The sequence below is a fragment of the Myotis lucifugus genome, unplaced genomic scaffold (assembly GCF_000147115.1).
Source record: "Myotis lucifugus unplaced genomic scaffold, Myoluc2.0 scaffold_60, whole genome shotgun sequence".
NCBI lineage: Eukaryota > Metazoa > Chordata > Mammalia > Chiroptera > Vespertilionidae > Myotis > Myotis lucifugus.
In genome coordinates, this window is record NW_005871108.1 from 743270 (window position 1) to 763224 (window position 19955).

Here is a 19955-nt window from a genome sequence, read left to right on the forward strand (position 1 = left end):
CATGCCTGGGATGCAGGCTCGATCCCCAGTAAGGGATGTGGAGGAGGCAGCCAATCAATGATTCTCTCTTATCACTGATATTTCTACCTCTCTCTCCCTCTCCCTTCCTCTCTGAAATCAAATAAAAATATATTAAAAACAACAACCAAAAACTTATAAAAAAAGAAAAAGAAAAAGGAACATGGGTTCAATGGAGAATCTCCAATTTCCAATCCAGCCCTGTGCTCAAGTAAGATAGGACATTGTAGAATACCAGAATATCCTAAAAAATTATTTTCCAAAATATTATTTTCTGACAGAACCTTTAACTATACTGGAGACAACATTTAAAGTTTTCAAATCTTGAGTTCCACTTCCAAATACATCAGGAAGCCTTTCTGTTCTGCACCAGCAAAACCCCAATTGCTTTCCTTAATAACACGGACCTGAAACTCTATCATAAAAAGCAGAAGCTACAAGCAGACACTGTGCTAATGAAGAAAACAAAACCCTGCGGGTGGAGGAGAAATTCTGGAAGGAAGTGGTCCTCACCCAGGAATACCAGGTTCCTGTAGTTCTGCAACATCACATCCATGTACAGTTTCCGCTGAGCTGGGTCCAGGCACGCCCACTCCTCCTGAGAGAATTCTATGGCCACATCACTGAAGGTCAACTGCCCCTGAAATTAAAAGGAAATTAAAAGAAAAGCATTATTCAATTGACCATGGGCAGAGGTCATAAGGTCACCCAAAATGAAAAGTTAATAGAACCAGTTTAGACTTAGGACAGTATCCTGAGTTATCCAACAGCATCACTTTGACATTAATATTCTCTAATGTATTTTTAGAAAGGAAGATGGCATATGATCCACCAAACCACAGGAGAAGTTTTACTTTTCTGAAAGATAAATTTTAAAAATACAGGCATCAACACAAGCATATCCATTTTTGAGTGCTATGTTTGAATCACAGAGGATCAAGTGTATATATTTCTTAGCTGGAGAAGTCATTCTGAGTGAGCACAGTGTAGCACTTTTAAAATTTTAATGAGCTTCTTTTCCAAGGAATAGGAGGTCTCTGGGGTTTCCATGGAGGATTTGGCAGCGGCATCCGGGGCCGGGGGGTGGCCGCCGGGATCAGGGCAGGGGCTGAAACCGCGTAGCTCATGGAGGCAAGGCCGAGGGCAAGGAGTGGATCCCTGTCACCAAGGTGGCCGCTTGGTCAAGGACATGAAGATCAAATCCCTAGAGGAAATCTATCTATTCTCCTTGCCCATCAAGGAATCTGAGATCATAGACTTTTTCTTGGGGACATCCCTCAAGGATGAGGTCTTGAAGATTATGCCTGAGCAAAAGCAGACACGTGCTAGCCAGAGGACCCAGTTCAAGGCATTTGTCGCCATTGGACATTTTGGTCTGTGTGTTAAGTGTTCAAAGGAAATAGCCACTGCCATCCGTGGAGCCATTATCCTGGCCAATCTCTCTATTGTGCCCATGCAGCAAGGCTACAGGGGAAACAAGATTGGCAAGACCCACACCACTGTTCCTTGCAAGGTGACTGGCCGCTGTGGCTCTTTACTGGTGCGCCTCATCCCTGCCTCCAGGAGTACGGGCATTGTCTTGGCGCCTGTGCCTAAGAAGATGCTGATGATGGCTGGTACTGACAACTGCTATACCTCAGCCAGGGGCTGCACTGCCACCCTGGGCAACTTCGCCAAGGCCAACTCTGATGCCATCTCTAAGACCTACAGCTATCTCACCGCAGATCTCAGGAAAGAGACTGTGTTCACCAAGTCTTCCTTTCAGGAATTCACTGACCATCTTGTAAAGACCCCCACCAGAGTTTCTGTGCAGAGGACCCAGGCTCCAGCTGTGGCCACCACATAATTTTATACCAGACAAATAAAGTGAATTAAGCCTGCTAACAAATAAATGAACAAATAAACAAACTAATAAATAAAATTTTAATGAGTTCTGGGTGGGGCCTGAATTTCCATATGTTTAACCAGCTCACTTATAACTCTGGATGCCAATGTGCTGGTATATGTGCCATACCTTTGGATACCACAGAAGAAGAAAACACAGGAAAAAATTCATATACAAGATTTTGACTGAATAATTTTTTTTTTAAATATATTTTATTGATTTTTTACAGAGAAGAAGGGAGAGGGATAGAGAGTTAGAAACATCGATGAGAGAGATCGATCAGCTGCCTCCTGCACGCCCCCCAGTGGGGATGTGCCTGCAACCAAGGTACATGCCCTTGTCTGGAATCGAACCTGGGACCCCTCAGTCCACAGGCCAACGCTCTATCCACTGAGCCAAACCGGTTCGGCAGTGACTGAACAATTTTATGGGCTTTACAGGTCTCATAGATTAGTAAGCCCATCAACCACAGTTGTTTTAACATTTATATATTAATTAATAAATCTCAAAAGTATTCAAAGAATAATAACATTATTGTTCATTTTTTAAAAAATGTTTTTATTGATTTTTAGAGAGAGAGAAAGGGGGAAGGACAAAGAAACAGAAATGTCGATGGGATAGAAACATCAATGAGCAGACTCCTGCATGCCCCCTACCAAGGATTGAGCCCTGAACCCGGGCATGTGCCCTAACAGGGAATTGAACCAGTGATTTCTCAGTGCATGGGTCAACGCTCAACCAAGTGAGCCATGGATATTCACCCTTTTTAAGGAAAATATTTTGTAAAATATCCATAAAATGGTAGAGCCTGGGTGTTATTTCAAACTTTACCTCGAATTTGTCAAAAAGATCACAGACCAGTACACAGACACAACCCTCATGAAAATACACAGCTATTGTAACTGTAAAGAATAGAAACAAGAAGGTAAGAAGAAAGAAGAGGTAAAATAATGTTAACATTTTCTGCAAAGAGGCAGACATAAAAATGGAAACTATGTACACATTATATGCACACAAAATAAAATGTTCATGTCAATAAAATTACCTGAAATAAAATCAACATTAATGTCAATGTCATAAATGTCACAAATCTCTTTGTGAAAGATTGTCTTTGTATTTTATAAACACAAAAGGGAGGTAAACACACCATGATAAAAAATATTAGCATTGCCGAAACCGGTTTGGCTCAGTGGATAGAGACGGCCTACGGACTCTTAGCCTTTTATTTATTTGATAAAAGTTATTTTTGGTGCTGATCTGTAGTTTATAAATTTAACACACTTGAACATCCATTACTATGATGCTTGTAAACATTTTTGAAAATACAAAGCAGTGATAAAGAAGAGTGTATCTGTGACAAGTTGGTGAAATACAATAAAAATGTACAGGTCTGGGGCAAAGCAAGTATCTCCAGTGAACAACAACAACAAAGCAACCTACAAATAAAGCAAAACTGAAAAGCAATGAAAGTTTCCAGAAGAAATGTGATCATTTATGCACAACTCTCAAAAAACTTTTGACACCCTTATTTAGAAAAAACAAAAATTAACTCTATATTTCAGGAATTGGGCAGAGAACACCTGCACCAAGTGAAAATCAGGTGCAAAGGAAGGGACATCAAGTGACAGAAGGACACATCATCACTAACACCAATTTTATACAAAACTCATTCCACAAATACCTCCTATACTGTATAAATCTTAAAGTGCATTTAAAGAATAAGGCATCCATGCCAATGTAGAGAGCAAGTCACCGCTAACGAGTTTTCTTTTTCCGAACTTTCTGATCTAATCCCGGCCACTAAGGCCATCCTGGTTAAAGGTGCTTTGTCTCAATCCTGTTCTGCAGAGCAGATGTTGCAGCCATACGAAATCTGAAACCTGCATGTCCCTTCTGCAAACACCATCTCAATAGCGAACTCGGGTATCAATGCCTTCCCGTGTTGAACTGTGGCAAAGAAAATGTTTTGAAAAGTTGAAGATAGGGGTTCAGAACAAGGCACCTTAAGATGTGCTTCAATGGTACGTGCATTATGTTGAGCTGAAGGCATCAAGACCTTTGGGTTCAAGAGAAACTTCTGCTCTCCCCCTGAACTACCTAGAAGAATTTAAATGATGAGCCTGACTTGTGATCTATGTTAAACCAAAAATGACATTTGAACTACCTAGATGGTAAGGAAACTAGTATTTCCTGAACATGTGATTTCCTGGCAGCAATATTCTAAAGTCCCAAGGTGCATTACCTCATCCCAGGCTCAGAATGTCTTATATGCTAAATTTCATTTTCAATCTCTGAACCTCTCTTTCATGTGGGGTCTCTGACTCTGTCATGTGTGTGCAGCTCCCATACATATCCCCTCTTTCTGATTAGGCCAGCTGAGAGAACCTTGAAAGTAGAAGAAAGTATCTTCCTCCCACACAATGGTCATTAATTTATGGTGAGATTCCTATGGGGGACTTGGATGGACACAACAGACAGAAAGCTGTGGACAAAACGCAGAGGTAGCTGACTTTATCTCCCTCCTAAAGGCCTGCTTCCTTGCAGATATTGAAGGCTTAACTGCTACATGACCTTCCTGGGGTGGCTCTAGTGAACTACACTGCCATCTCTCCCCCACAGCGCAGGCGCTAACAACCAGATAACCCCACTGGGAAAGGAAGTAACTGCACCCTGAAATGGAAATCTCCACCAGCAGGCCTTTTTCAAACCACCCTCCTATGTGTCCCAAGCTCGTTAGGGCCGCCAAGCTGCGCCTGCCCCTCAGCAGCTCAGGGGACCTTCCTTTCTTCTGTGTTGTCTCTCTTATGATCGAGCATAAGCCTAAGAAAATTTCCCAAGATATATCTCTAGAGGTTCCTCTTGATTTCTATCTTGGGGAACCCAAAAACCCCAAGCGACAGTCACATTTTAAAGAGGGAACTTAGATAATCACAAGAAAAAAAAGTAAGCAGTTGAAAACAAATTTCGTGTTTCAGGATCATCAGAAATAGAGAAACAAAGGTCTGCACCATCTAAATACATGAACTTTAGAAGGAAAAGCAGACACAGAACTGAGCCAAGACAGAGCGTTTACCTGAGAAGCAGCCATATTGTCCTCTTCCTCCTCCTCCTCTGGGTTGTTTTCTCAGGCGACTTTATGTTGACCAATCACACCTGCATGTTGAGGATATGTCTTGTTGTCACCACACTCACAGGCAGAAGAACTTGAATGATGAAAAATTTCACACTCCCCTGCCCTTTGACACAGGAGAGATTAAGAAACAATGAGATGCTACATGAAGACCAACCTATTTTTCTCTCCTGTCTTCCCTTGCTCTTCCCTCCGAGAGACATGCCCAAATTCCAACCCAGCAATGAGAAAGTAGGCTGCACTTCTGTTCCTCCCAAACCCAAGAGAGGACCCTGGACCAAAGCCCATTGTCAACTCTCAAAAATGCACTGGGGCAGGGAGCCCTTCTGCTCAACACTGGCCACACTTTTGAATCTCCTGGAGCACCACACTAAAATGACAACGATGTTCTACCCAGAGCAGTTGTTCAACTCTGAGGGGGAAGGCACAGGCACTGTTATCTCTTACAACTCGTCAGGTGGTCTAATGGAAGGGGACCATCTAGCTAAGCATTTCTTCTACAGCTTTAATGTGCATACAGAACCGTGGGGATCAAGGTTTCACTCTAAAAAGTTATGATTCTGTAGAGCTGCAGTGAGGCCCATGAAATAGCATCTTTACTTAGTGCTCTGGTGGAGGTGACTGCTTTAGGTAGCAGTGGGCTAGAGATACTAGACCAGCCGTGGGCAAACTACGGCCCGCGGGCCGGATCCGGACTGTTTGAAATGAATAAAACTAAAAAAAAAAAGACCATACACTTTTATGTAATGATGTTTACTTTGAATTTATATTAGTTCACACAAACACTCCATCCATGCTTTTGTTCCGGCCCTCCGGTCCAGTTTAAGAACCCATTGTGGCCCTCGAGTCAAAAAGTTTGCCCACCCCTGTACTAGACCCAACACACCTGAGCCCTGTGCGTAGTGTGAAGGGTTGGGGTAGGAACTTCTAGAGGGCAGGCTCCCAGCGTGCATCCCTAGAGATGGGGTTGTCCTGGAATGGGTTTGGCCAGGCCTGTAGCTACTGTGCAGATGCAACAGATTTAATTAAAAAAAAAAGCAACAGGGTTCTGCAAGAATCCTGCCCTCAAAACCCTTCCAAAATGCCACTCAGCCCCCAGTTCTTTGCCCACACCCCTCCCATGGGACACGTCATATAACAGGACAATCTCCCTCATCCCCTGTCCATAGGTGAATGGAGCCTCAATCCCTAAAGGACAAGGGGTAGAAAAGTGTTTCCATCACAGCTGTATTTGCAAATGAACTAAAGGAGCATACTCTAGAAGCCTGTCAAGACATGAGATTGTATCACATTCATGTTCACTTTCTCTAACTGTACCCCCAAACATATTTTAATCGTTGCTCTTGTCAATGTAAGAACACTTCACATGAGATCTACTGTTTTAATTTTTTAATATATATTTTTATTGATTTCAGAGAGGAAGGGACAGGAAGAAAGAGATAGAAACATCAATGATAAGAGAGACTCCCTCCTGTAGGCTTACACTGGGGATCGAGACGGCAACCTAGGCATGTGCTCTGAACCACTATCTCCTGGTTCATAGGTCGACACTCAACTACTAAGCAACACTGGCCAGGCTTAATAAAATTTTAAGTGTACAATACAATAGTGTTAACGGGCAAAACGTTATTCATCTTTGATAAATCAAAATCTGTATCCCTGAATAGCAACTCCCATTTCCACTCTCCTCTGCCTGTGGCAACGCTAATCTTTCCTCTAATCTTTGTTCCTATGGGTTTGACTCTATTGTGAGAATTCTGAACCTGTATTTATACCGTATTTATACATTAAAAGTGCTTTCTATGACATATAAGGTTAGTAGTCATATTCTTAAATTTGAGGAAGAAAATATGATTAAAATAAACTCTAAATTTATAGTTTAACAAACATAATTATTATGAAAGAAACAGAAAACAAATTCCTGAAACACAACAGATTGACTATAATAAAGCCTTAAAGCCGTTCTAAATCTTCATGTGGAAATTTATGCTTTTAACTACAGAGAAGCAAATCCATAGGCCCAAGTCATTATTTCTCATTAACATTGTTTTTGGAAATAAAAAATTAGTACCTTTTCCCTCTATGCATATCTCTGTGACCAGATTTCCCCTGTTAATAAGGACAACAGGAATATTGGAGGAGGGCCCACTGTTAATGTCTTTAATTTAAGTTGATTATTTTTTTTAAGGATCCTTTGTTTATTTTTTTTTAAATATATTTTATTGATTTTTTACAGAGAGGAAGGGAGAGAGACAGAGAGCCAGAAACATCGATCAGCTGCCTCCTGCACATCTCCTACTGGGGATGTGCCCGCAACCCAGGCATATGCCCTTGACCGGAATCGAACCCGGGACCCTTCAGTCCGCAGGCCAACGCTCTATCCACTGAGCCAAACCGGCTTCAGCTGGGATCCTTTGTTTAAATAGGGTAATATCCCAAGGCAGTGGATAAGATTTCAACATATTATTTTTGAGAGACCCAATTGAACCCTTACATGGTAAATTTACGTGGGTGGGTGTGTAAGTGTGTGTGTGTATATATCTATGAAATTTTATCACACAGGTAGGTTTGTTTAAATCAGGGACCACAAACCAGATCCTTAACTTGACACCCCTCCTGACAACTCCCATCCCTAACCCAGTGCAACCTTTAATCTGTTCTCTATACTGATCTGGTTGGATTTATTTTTGATAACTTTATAATTTTCAAATAATTAATCATTAAATCACAAATTTGAGTTAACCCAATCTTTTATTTAACTGAATACACACTTACCATAAATAGTTCTATTTCAACAAATAGTCAATATTTAAAGAAACTTATGTAAGGTATTTCACATCCTTTTCCCCCTACTGTGTTCTGAAGAATCAGTATGTATCTTCCACTAACAGCACATCTCAACTGAGACTGGCTACAGTTCACACGCACAACAGCCTCAGGAGGAGTCTGGCTGCCATATTGGATGGGCCAGCACTACAGTATCAACATGAAAGTATTTTATGCAATATGAGGGCAGACTGTGCCCTGTAATACTCAACCTTTTCATTTCTTTGATGCTTTCCTTGAGGTTAAGTATAAAATCACCTATGTAACTGAGCATGGTCTAAGGAAAAGAATTTTTTGTTTGTAGGATCAGAGTCAAGTGGGTGTGTATATACACTCCCAACCTTATGTCATGGTGTTATTCAGTCTTTTTGTCCTTGTTGTATTTGTCTAAAGATCTGCCAAGTTCTGAGAGAGGAATTAAAAAAATTCTAACTTTCACTCTAGATATACGTTTCTCAATTTCTCCTTACATTTCCAATCATTATGTCATTCATCTTTAGCTTTGTCACTAGTACTTACATTTATGACTACTACGCATTCACTCATTCAAGTTTTATTTACCATCTCTTTGGTGCCTCGCATTGGAGACACAGAACAGAACAAGACAAAGGCCTTGCACATGTGGGACCTTAATCAGGAGACAGACAATAAATATATAAACAAATAAACAGAAAAATATCTTGAGTCTAGAGAAGCCCAACGAAGACAAGTTAAAACAGCGTGGAAAACTCAGTGAAGGTTGGGAACAATGTAATAGTCACGGCAAAGGCCCTAAAGCAGAAACCTTCCTATGTGTTTAAAGAACAGCGAGGAGGCCCCTGTGCCTGCAGCTGATGCAGGGAGTGGGAGAGAGCAGGAGATGGAGTGTAGAAGGAGCAAAGGGAGCCTGATCTGTGGGCTCCAATGGGCCATCTTAGCTTCATACACTGCATGTTTTATTATCTATCCATTCATTGAAATATTTCATGAAACTATTAGAATATTATTTAATGAGCTCTAACTAATAGGTTCTGACAATGAATTAGACATATAAGGTTCTTGTCACTCCTATAACTCTCACAGGATATTAAGAAGAGGAATAAACAATTTGATAGAAAACCAATAGAAACACATTTTTCCAATTACAAAATAAAATGCAATCTTCCTAAGGGCCAGGCTGTTCTAAGCTCTTTCTGCAGAGTCATTAATTCTTGTGACAACATTACGTGGTGATGATTGTGCCCATTTTACCAATGTGGAGCCTAAGCCACAGTGCGCCAGGAATACTCCCGAGGTTACACAACCAGCACCAGGCAGGCCTTTCTTTCCTTCCCTGTCCTAGCACTTCTCCTCAGTCACCACCTACCTCTCTCCTCTCAGACTGTTCCTCCCTACGACCCCCCCAAAAAAACCCAGGGTCTGATGGAACACAGCCCTTACAATTCCTCAGGCCCCTCTGCTCCTGCTGCTAGTACCTGCTTGATGCCTGCACTGGTGAAGGAAGACGTAGAGGGGTCCCAGGCACCCAATGCTGCCTTATGGCTGGCTACCTCCTGCGGCTCGTGGGCACTAACTTGTCTTGGTGAGTTCCTCATTAAACTGAGGACCCTGGACACTGTTGAAGGGACAGTGGAATGAGAGGGCTGTAAGCAGGGGAGGGTAGGTCAGCTCTGGATACAGGAAGACCCCTTTAGAACCATGAGAGGGGGACAGACTGGATGATAGAAACTGGAGACCAAAGAAGAGGCTAGAAGAAGGCTGAGGGACAGAGGACAGAAGCTGAACCACCTCAAACCATGGAGATGGAAAGGAGAGAATGGGTCAATTCAGGGGTCTGAAACCAAGAGAAAGAGGGATAGAGAATGGGTGTGGGCACTTGTTGGCACAGAGGACCATGGGTCTTCTCCAGTGATTAGAGTGGACAGAGGGGAAGCTGGGAAAAGAGGAAGATTAGAAAAGACAGTGAGCTCAGTGGGAACTGTGAGTGTGAAGGGCCATAAGGGAGATATTTGGGCCCAACAGTCTAATAGCCAGGATCCTTTCTTTAAATAGGGTAATATCACAGGGTGTGGTCTCATGGATCATGGGGAGGGGAACCCTATGCAAAGCCCTTTAAAAATGAAAATGCTCAGGGTGTTCCAGTAACTTTGGTCAGACTGGGATGGGTGTGGGAGAAGTTTTGAAAAATGCCACTGGAAAACCAAGGCCTCAAACACCAGGCAAGGGTGCCGGGACTTCCTACTCAGGTCAGCATCATCATGGGACGCCTGTGATGGAAGAAAGAACCTGGGAACAGGTGTGGGGGCAGGAGGCAGGTGGATTGAAGGGGGTGAGAGCAGAAAAGTCCCAGTGGGTTCCTGATGAGCACAGAGAGCTCTAACAAGAAACACTTTGTAGTGATCACTTGCACACATAGCACCTCAGTGACACAGGTCTTGTGCTGGGCTTTCTATAAATTCACACACTTAGTTGCAAGTTGGAGCCTTTATTATCCCATTTCTCAGATGCTGACCCCAAGGTACATAATTTGCCAAAACTCACACAGCTTGTGCATCACGGAGCCAAGATTTGACTTGACTCATGGCTTTCTGCTTCCAGCATCTGAGCCTTTCATTCTACTGCCTCAATTTCCTGATTTGTCTGTCCAAAAGGCACTAATAATACTCCATCTACCTTAATAGAACTGTCTGTCCACAGGTCTATTAAAGAGACACAAGCATTTCCTGCATCTTTTCCAGGTATTCACAGAGAATTATTTAAAATATATATGATTGTGCACTTAGGTTTTGGCACTGAAAACATTGAAAAACATGTTATCTTTGGAAATAGGTTGATCAAATTCCTTCACCATGAACAGATGAGCTCTCTTGGAACAAAGTTTCATGTCCATCCTTCAACATTTTCAGAGAATGGAGAAAAGGGATTTAGAGGAATATCATTGTAGCTCACAGCTCACTAATTTAACAAATCATATAAATGGAATTTTTAAAACTGTGAATATTATACTAACTCACTAAAACTAGTTTCTCTCAAGAACATAGCCATCCTTACTAAGTGTACACTGAAATAGCCTAATCATTTGTGTATACCAATGGATGTTCCCACATATTTTAAAGGAGAGAAAGAATGAAAAGCACATGATCTAAACTAGATACAATATATTTAGAAGGGAAAACAATTCAAATTTTTGAAAATATAATGACTTCCAGGGTTAATTTTATTTTTTAATTTAAGCTGCCCTATATTTAGAAAAGAATGGTAAGAGCTGGTAATGAGATGTCAACAATGCTTATTTCAGAAGTAAATGAAAATTTACAACAAAGTGGAAATTCAACAAGAATTTATTTCAATATATTTTGTTTTAAATATTTTTTTATTGATATTTTACAAGAGGAACGGCGAGGGATGATGAGAAAGAAACATTGATCAGCTGCTTCCTGCACACCCCCTACTGGGGATGTGCCTGCAACTGAGGTACATGCCCTTTACCAGAATCAAACCTGGGACCCTTCAGTCCACAGGCCAATGCTCTATCCACTGAACCAAACCAGTTAGGGCTATTTCAAAATACTTTTTAAAAAACAGCGAAATAAATGTAACAGCAATAGAAAGGAAAAAGTAAATCCATTTCAAAGAAATAAAAAACCATCACTTTTAATACTCCTTGAAAAAGCATCATGTGGGGATAGACTTGGTCATTCTTGTCCCAGTTCACTTCGCTTATCCCATCCCAGGAAATGGGAAGAGACCCAGAATTGACTGAGACAAGACTCTCCCCTCTGGCTGAATAAGGGCTGCAAATGAAAGCTGTCTGCTGACGCAAATAACCATTTTATCATTTATAAAATGAGCAAGCCTTATAAACTGGACCATTGCAATTCTCATTTGCATCTGTATAACTGAAATACAAATATTAAATTAAATAGGTCATAAAGCCACAAGTCAACACATCACAACTTAATCACCCACATCCATCAGTTTTCCACTCACCCAGCACTGGGTTCCCTTCCTCCTCCACTTCTGTTTCTCAATCCGTTTAGGTCGCTCTCTTTCCTTTGTTTCTCTCCACTGTCCTTTCCTGTGTTCCCCCTCGCTCCTGTCTCCCCTCTCCCCTTTATTCTATTCCTTTCCTATACCTGTTCCGTGAAATTGCTGGAACCTTCACCTTCAGTAGCCCTTTCTCCGTAATCTCTCTGATTGTTCCCCACCTCCATACATTTCGCCTTTCTCCCCCATCCCTGTGCCCCTTCTACTTCCCTTCTGGTTCCACCTCTCCTGCCAGACTCCCTGGCACCACCGCCTGGCTAAGCTGATTCTTTTTTTTTTTTTTTAATGTATTTTATTGATATTTTACAGAGAGGAAGGGAGAGGAATAGAGAGAAACGTAGATGAGAGAGAAACTTCGATCAGCTGCCTCCTGCACGCCCCTTATTGGGGATGTGCCCGCAACCAAGGTACATGCCCTTGACCATAACTGAACCTGGGACCCTTCAGTCCTCCATGGTCTCTATTTGTTCTCCCTCCAGGGTCTCTATTTGTTCTCTTACCACTTTCCCGAGCTCCTCTTTCATACCTACAGTCGATTTGCAAGGACATTCCACGTCCTCAACTTTGCGGACTCCTCATGGGCCCGCTCACTGACCTTTCTGCCCTCTCACTACTTTATTTCTTCTCATTATCTCTTTCTCTGATTCCCACTCACACGCATGGCGCCCCTTTCAGGGCCACCCCGTCGCAGTCACGCCTTCCTGGAAGCCAATCCCTGCGTGGGGGGAGGTGACCCCTTCGTGGGACTCCCCGTGTTCTTCTGTCCTACATCCCACCTTACTGAAACGGGCACACTCCCTCGGCATCCGGGCTCCTACCTACTAAGTGGGGCGTAGGGGGAGGGGGGGGGGGGGCATCTGGAAAGGGGGGTGTCTATACTCCCAGGCCAGGGAGGAATCCGGCTCTACAGGCCGGGAACTGCGAGGCTACCGAGGGAGAGAGGGTTTGACTCCATCTCCCAACACTTCAATGGCCTGGGGTGGAGGGCTGCCCGTGAACGGTTTAAGCAGGAAAACCACGCGCGGGCGGTGCGCAGGGGCCCCAGGAAGGCAGACCGCAGGCAGTGAGGACTCCACAGTTTCAGCCACAGGGAACGCGGGTCTCAATCCCGCAGCGAAGCCCTCGGGGTCAGAGGTCTCACCGGGACGCGAGACTTACCGCTGATGGGAGGCGGGTTCGGGGCTTCAAGGTCCCCTCGGCCCCCGGGCTTCACACGTGCAGGGCTGTGGGCTGAGATGCTGAGGTTTAAAGGAGAAAGACCAAAGGTCTCAGACGCCACGGTTACCTCCCCTCCGCACCAGCCGCTTCCGGGTCCGGAAGTAACTGCGCCTGCGCGGGGCTGGCTCACGGGGGGCGGGGCTCGGGGCGGCCGGGGCTCCTGGGACAACGAGAGGGCGGGGCCGAATCGCGGGGCGAGAACTGGGGGTTAGACTTGGGGTCCGCACCTGGGGCGCTTGGTTTGGGCTGAGCCCCTGGAACTGGGGAGGCGCGTGAAATGCACTGCGGCCTAAAGGAGGGTGTGGCCTGTCCGGTGGGAAAAGTGGCGGAACCGATGCTGGAGCAGCTTTGCCTACTGGAGGGTGGAGCCCAGCCCAGGATGACCAGGGTCAGCGTCGCCGGGGATGGTAGCTGGGCCCCTGCTCCTGTCCGCTTGCCTCAGTTTGTATTTTCTGAATTCTGAACCTGTGCAATTTCTTTCGTGCCCTGTAAAGCAGGACTACTCCCTGCCCATTTTAAGTTGATATTTCAAACTGTTTAATATAAAATTTAGAGTTCAGTGGGCCACTTACGTTGAAAGCTACAATGTCTTTGTTTTAACAGGATGAAAACGGATTTGCTCAAAACTTCTATTGGGAAGCGGTGGACTCGCCTGTGGGGACTGACAGAGATGCCAGCTGAACTCCAGCTCTGGGGTCTGAGAACCTGGCAGAGTTGTGGTGGAGCGATGATTGGAGGAACGACCCAAATAAGTAATTGAATGAAGCAAGGAGTGCAGTTGTCTGTGCAGGAGATGCAAACTTGAAGGTAAAATTCAAAATTGTATCTGTGTGAAATTCAAAATTCTACCTTTGGGAAACAGGCCATCGCAGACCAACATCTATCAGAACACCATTTCCGTTCCCATTCCCCACTCACCCTGTTCTCAGATGCAGAGAATTTTATAAGGACAAGACCTAGAGGGATGAAGCATGTGATAATTTAGGTCACCGTCCATGGTTTAAAAAAAAATATGCAGCTATAGTTGTGAATTGTTATGTTTTTCTGTAGAGTTCTGTCAGTTTTTACTCCACCTGTTTAGAATTTCTGTTTTGATTGTACAATGTTCAGAATTCTGTACTCCTGAAGAATTCATCTCTTTATCATTTTGAAATGAACTTCTTTATCCCTAATAATAATAATAATAATAATAATAAAAATATGCAGCCCTAGCTGGTTTGGCTCCGTGGATAGAGCATCTGCCTGAGGACTGAAGGGTCCCGGGTTCGATTCCGGTCAAGGGTTGTGGGCTTGGTCCCCAGTGTGGGGCATGCAGGAGGCACCCAATCAGTGATTCTCTCTCATCACTGATGTTTCTATCTCTCTCTCCCTCTCCCTTCCCCTCTGAAATCAATAAACATATATTTTTTTAAAATGCAGCAATAACTTTTACAAAATAGATATAAATTGTATTGTTATTTATATATTCGACACTTGAGGGGAATGATAAACTCCAACACCTTTGTTGAGATAAATTTTTCGGACAACAATTAATTTGTCACTAACTTCTGTATATAATTCAATTTCAAATTTATATTTATGCAAAAAAGGAGTATTTTATGTACTTTTTATATTTTAGCTTTTTGCTTGTTTCCTACTTATGAAGTTCTCGCAGATGTGGATAATAAACCCTGTAAAATAAATGTACTGTTACAAGACAATAGAATTTTCCCTAGCTGGTTTGGCTCAGTGGAAAGAGTTTTGGCCTGTGGACTGCTTCGATTCCGGTCAAGGGTACATGATTGGCAGGAGGCAGCCAATCAATGATTCTCTCTCATCATTGATGTTTCTATCTCTCTCCCTCTCTGAAATCAATAAAAATATATTTATTTTTTAAAAAACAAAGACAATAGAATTTGCTTTTACCTTATAGAAATTTTTGCAATATTTCTAAAGACATTTAGTAAAGATGTCTATCCTCTTTCAAATGAACCATAAAGTAAAACAATCTAATCAATTTCTAGAGGTCTTTCAAACCTTCAAGAAACTTTAAAGCAATATCTATGACATCATATCCATCATGAATTACATTTTTCTCTCAAATCCCTATATGTGCAACATTTCTGTCCAGTAAGAATTTTTTTTTAATATATTTTATTGATTTTTTACAGAGAGGAAGGGAGAGAGATAGAGAGCTAGAAACATCGATGGGAGAGAAACATCAATCAGCTGCCTCCTGCACATCTCCCACTGGGGATGTGCCCGCAACCCAGGTACATGCCCTCGACCGGAATCAAACCTGGGACCCCTCAGTCCGCAGGCTGACGCTCTATCCACTGAGCCAAACCGGTTTCGGCCAGTAAGAATTTTTGATGAGATCAAGGCATTTTGGATAAACTCTCCTTTAGCATATAATAAATTGATAAGTTGTCACTGCCATATTCATATGCGATGTTTCCCAAGGTTATGCCTTTGTTGTACTCTTTTGACATTCATTACATTTGACTTACCTAATATTTTGTAAGGTTTGAACATCATTACTCATAAAATGTGTAAGATTTCATTTCAAACTCAATATCATGATTATCCCCCAACTGTTGACATTTGGATAAGAACTTTGCCACAACAATGTATTTTTAAGATATCTTTTACATGTATATTTACTGAAGTTTGATAAAGTTCAACTCTTGGTAAAATACATTATCCAGCGCATTATATTTTAAGACACCTTCCCCAAGTAGGAAATGCTCATGCTTCCTGAAGTTTCATCCTTCATAGAGACAGCCCAAATTCATTATATTTGTAAATTTTTTCTCTAATATATATAACTGTGATATTTGTTCATTAATGAAGAATGGATTGAAACTTTCCCTATCTCTATGGCAAATGTCAGTTTTGATACTAGGAAGGATTCTTCCATGTTATGAAACTAAGGAACCATTTTGAAAGATTTCTTGACTTGATTACACTTATACTATGCATCCTCAATATTGATCTCTACAGTTAAGCCTGAGGTAACTGAAAGCTTAACCCCATCTTTTTATCAAACCATTCCAGGCATTGGCTTCCAGCATAGATATGTGTTTTTAATACAGTGTTCGACTTAGATTTGACGATCTTGACAAGGTAGATTATGTAAATTTACTGTCTGTAGTAATATCACCAACCAACCATGTTGCCACAAAAGAGCTTTCAACACAGGCTCCCATTTTCACATGAACTTTTTATCAAACTCAGAACTGTTGGAGAAAACCCAATTACAGATCAAAGTCAAGCATCCATGTTGTTCACGGGGAGTTTTGCTGCTTATAAAATTTACAAGGTAGTGAAATGGATAAAAGGAGTATTCACATGAATAAAAGGAGTATTTTAATCACTGGAAATTTTTGACATGTGTCTCCCTGTACTATCGTTATAAAACATGCAAATTGTTAGGTTATTAAAATCTTTACAATTATTGAAGGCTTCAAAAAACTGAAAAACATAAAAATTAGTTTGACCTGGTGAGTTAAATTCTATATCACAAAATCACAGACCATATATATATATAGAGAGAGAGAGTTTTTTTTTAGAGAGAGAGGAAGGGAGAGAGACATAAACCTCAATCAGCGGCCTCCTGCACGCCCCCTGCTGGGGAATGAGCTTGAAATCAGCATGTGCCCTGAACAGGAATCACACTGGTGACCTTCTGATGCATGTGTCAACGCTCAGTCAGAGAACCACAGTGGCCAGGCGAGACTATATTTTTTTAAGCACACATGGAACACATATTTAACACTGTCAACTAAAAAAAATCTGGGTTTATGTAAAGAGAGACTATACAAAAGATGATTTCAGTAGGGAGAATGCTCTGACCATGGGACTTAAAAGGGTCTCAAAGATCAGACAGAAAGGGCTTTTCTTTTTATAAAGAGTGGTTGACAAGGCTAGAAAGAACAGGGTGCCGGGGAGTGGATGAGCAGGTAGCCTAACCCACCATTCTGAACACCTTTTACCCTGAGTTTGCCTAGTTTAGAAGGAGGGGTTGTTCCTAATTATACTGTTCAAGGATGAGCCACAGTTCAGGGATCTGGGGAGATAGAGAGAAGATTGATTAGGTGTGATTTAGTCATGTCACACCATTTTGTTCCAACTGATCAATGGAGACAACCAGTTCAGCTAATTATAAGATGAAAAATGGCATTGGTAAGGTTTGTGCCTGGCTTTGTTCCAGGTAAGCAATGGTGTTGCCCACAATCCTATCTAAGTAATAATATAAGAAAGGGCATTTCTGTTTTCACCAACACAAAGCCTTGGGGGAACTTCTTTAACAGCTGCTGGGTGTCAGGATGAGAGTGCTCAGGTAGAGTTCAGTGCTGTCACTACCGATTATGACACCAAAAAGTTAAAAAATAACAAATACAAATATATTAGAATATTAAAAAACACTCAAATCCTATAATAACAATAAGAGATCAACCGAAAGACTTATATGCATGCATATGAGAATAAGTAATGGACACAAGACACTGGGGGGTGGGGGAAGCCAGGGAATGTGAAGGGGGAGAAAAAAGGAGACATGTGTAATACTCATTGTAATACTTTAAGAAATAAAAAAAAAGAAACACCATCCCAGCATTATTAGAAAGATAAAAAACAATATATGAAGTTTTGACAGTGCCAGGTGCTTACTATCATATATAATAACTAGAGGCCCAGTGCACAAAAAATTGTGCTCTGGGGGGAGGGGGGGTCCCTCAGCCCGGCCTATGCCCTCTTGCAGTCTGGGACTCCTCAGAGGATGTCCACCTGCTGGCTTAGGCCTGCTCCCTGGGGGATCGGGCCTAGCTGGCAGTCAGACATCCCTCTGGCAGCCCAGGAGCCCTTGGGGGATGTCCACTTGCCAGAGGGGAGGAGGCCTAAGTTGCAGTCGGACATCCTTAGTGTTGCTGAAAAGGCGGGAGAGGCTCCCACCACCACCGCTGTACTGGCAGCAGTCAGCCTGGCTTGTGGCTGAGCAGAGCTCCCCCTGTGGGAGCACACTGACCACCAGGGGGCAGCTCCTGCATTGAGTGTCTGCCCCGTGTTCGTCAGTGTGTGTCACCATGACCAGTCATTCCCAGTCGTTCTGCTGTTAGGGTCAGTTTGCCTATTACCCTTTTATTATATAGGAAGAGCCAATATGCAAATGGCTATCACGCCCTCACCCCACATGCGGTAATGGCTCAGACACTCAACACTGGGGAAAGAGGAATGTGAACCAGCCAGACACAAATGAACTTGAGAGGAATGGGTCCAGCCAAGCTGCGGCCGGGACAAGGCACCCGCCCTGTGGTCCTGGGTGCCAACAGCTACACCTGCACCTGCAGCCCAGTCTGGGAGAGGGACAAGCTGCACACCCGGCAATCCCAGGCACTAGCAGCTGGGGCTGCAGCCCTGGAGAGGGACAAGCCGCACACCCTGTGGTCCTGGGTGCCAGCGGCTGTGCCTGCACCTGCAGTCCAGCCTGGGAGAGGGACAAGCCGCACACCCAGCAGTCCCGGGCGCTAGCAGCTGGGGCTGCAGCCCTGGAGAGGGACAAGCCACCTGCCCTGCAGTACTGGGCACCAGTGGCTGGGCTGCAGCCAGGGAGAGGGACAAGCTGCCTACTCCGCGGTCCCAAGTGCCAGTGGTTGCGCCTATGCCTGTGGCCTGGGAGAGGGACAATTCGCATGCCCCGCAGTCCCCGCAGTCCCGGGTGCCATGGGTTGTGCCTGTACCTGCAGCCCAGGAGAGGGACAAGCTGCCCTCCCCATGGTCCTGGGTGCCAGCGCCTGTGGCTGTGGCCTGGGAGAGGGACAAGCTGCCTGCCCTGCAGTCCTGGGTGCCTGCAGCTATGGTCCAGGTGAAGCCGCCCACCCATGGTCCCCTGAGGCTGCAGCCAGCCCAGGTCCTGGGTGCCTGCTGATGGCCAGAGGGTGGGAATCCTGGGTCCCGGGTGCGGGGTGGGGCAGAGGTGGTTAGGGGCGATTAGGCCAGCAGGGGTGCAGTTAAGGGCGATCAGGAAGGCAGGCAGAGGTGGTTAGGGGCAATCAGGCAGGCAGGCAGGCAGGCGAGTGGTTAGGAGCCAGCAGTCCCGGATTGCAAGAAGCAATTGGACATCCCCTGAGGGGTCCTGGATTGGAAAGGGTGCAGGCCGGGTTGAGGGACTCCACCCTCCACCCATGTATGAATTTCATGAACCGGGCCTCTAGTTAGTTATAATCACAATCATCTTCACTCTTTATTATGCTCCTTTTACAGCACATTCCACCCCACCCCCGTGGTATTGGGTACTCTGGGGAGGTCTCCACCTGGGCAGACAGTGAGCTTCAACACCAATTCACATGACTTCACCCATAAGAATATGGCCCTGAAATTATTCCAAGATGGGAATGAGATTCCAGCCTCAAGACCACTGCAGACCCAGATGGAGACAGCCCTTTCTACAGCAAGCAACTCCAGCACAGCCAAACTGTCTGAGACCATCCAAGGTAGATGTCCCTCATACTCAACTCAAACCCACACCTGGCCCCTGTCCTCCAAGGCTGCTCCTCCCCCTGCTCTTTGCTTCAGGCCTGGAATCTAATTCCTGACAGTCAATCCCATTGCCAGGCACCTGGATGTGCCCATCACTCATCTCTGTTAAAGGCCAGTTCCCAGGTGAACATCTATCCCTATACTTGGTAGTTTCATCTACTTCACCAGTAACAACTCCAATAATAGCACCTACTATAAGCCAAGCTCCTATGTCCTTGGTGATTTCACTTGTTTTGCTATAGTTATTATGTTTCTTCTATATGCTGGGGCTGTGCTTGGTGATTTCTCACATATCACCCTAAGAGCAGTCACCAGTCCTTCACCACCTACTTTCTG

General features: G+C 43.8%; 1 protein-coding gene and 1 pseudogene across 1 annotated transcript in view; one reads left to right on the forward strand and one right to left on the reverse strand.

Annotated features, from left to right (window-relative positions):
• The window catches only part of LOC106694359 (protein ZNF738-like), a 45975-nt gene that overhangs the window by 2658 nt on the left and 23362 nt on the right, over positions 1–19955 (reverse strand). Inside the window, exons 2-3 of the mRNA XM_023754334.1 lie at positions 4977–5139; positions 532–658 (exon numbers count right to left, since the gene is read on the reverse strand). Coding sequence (XP_023610102.1) covers positions 532–658; positions 4977–4991 — 142 coding nt within the window. The 5' untranslated portion in view covers positions 4992–5139. The remainder of the gene's footprint in view (positions 1–531; positions 659–4976; positions 5140–19955) is intronic.
• LOC102432723 lies at positions 704–1906 on the forward strand (annotated as a pseudogene).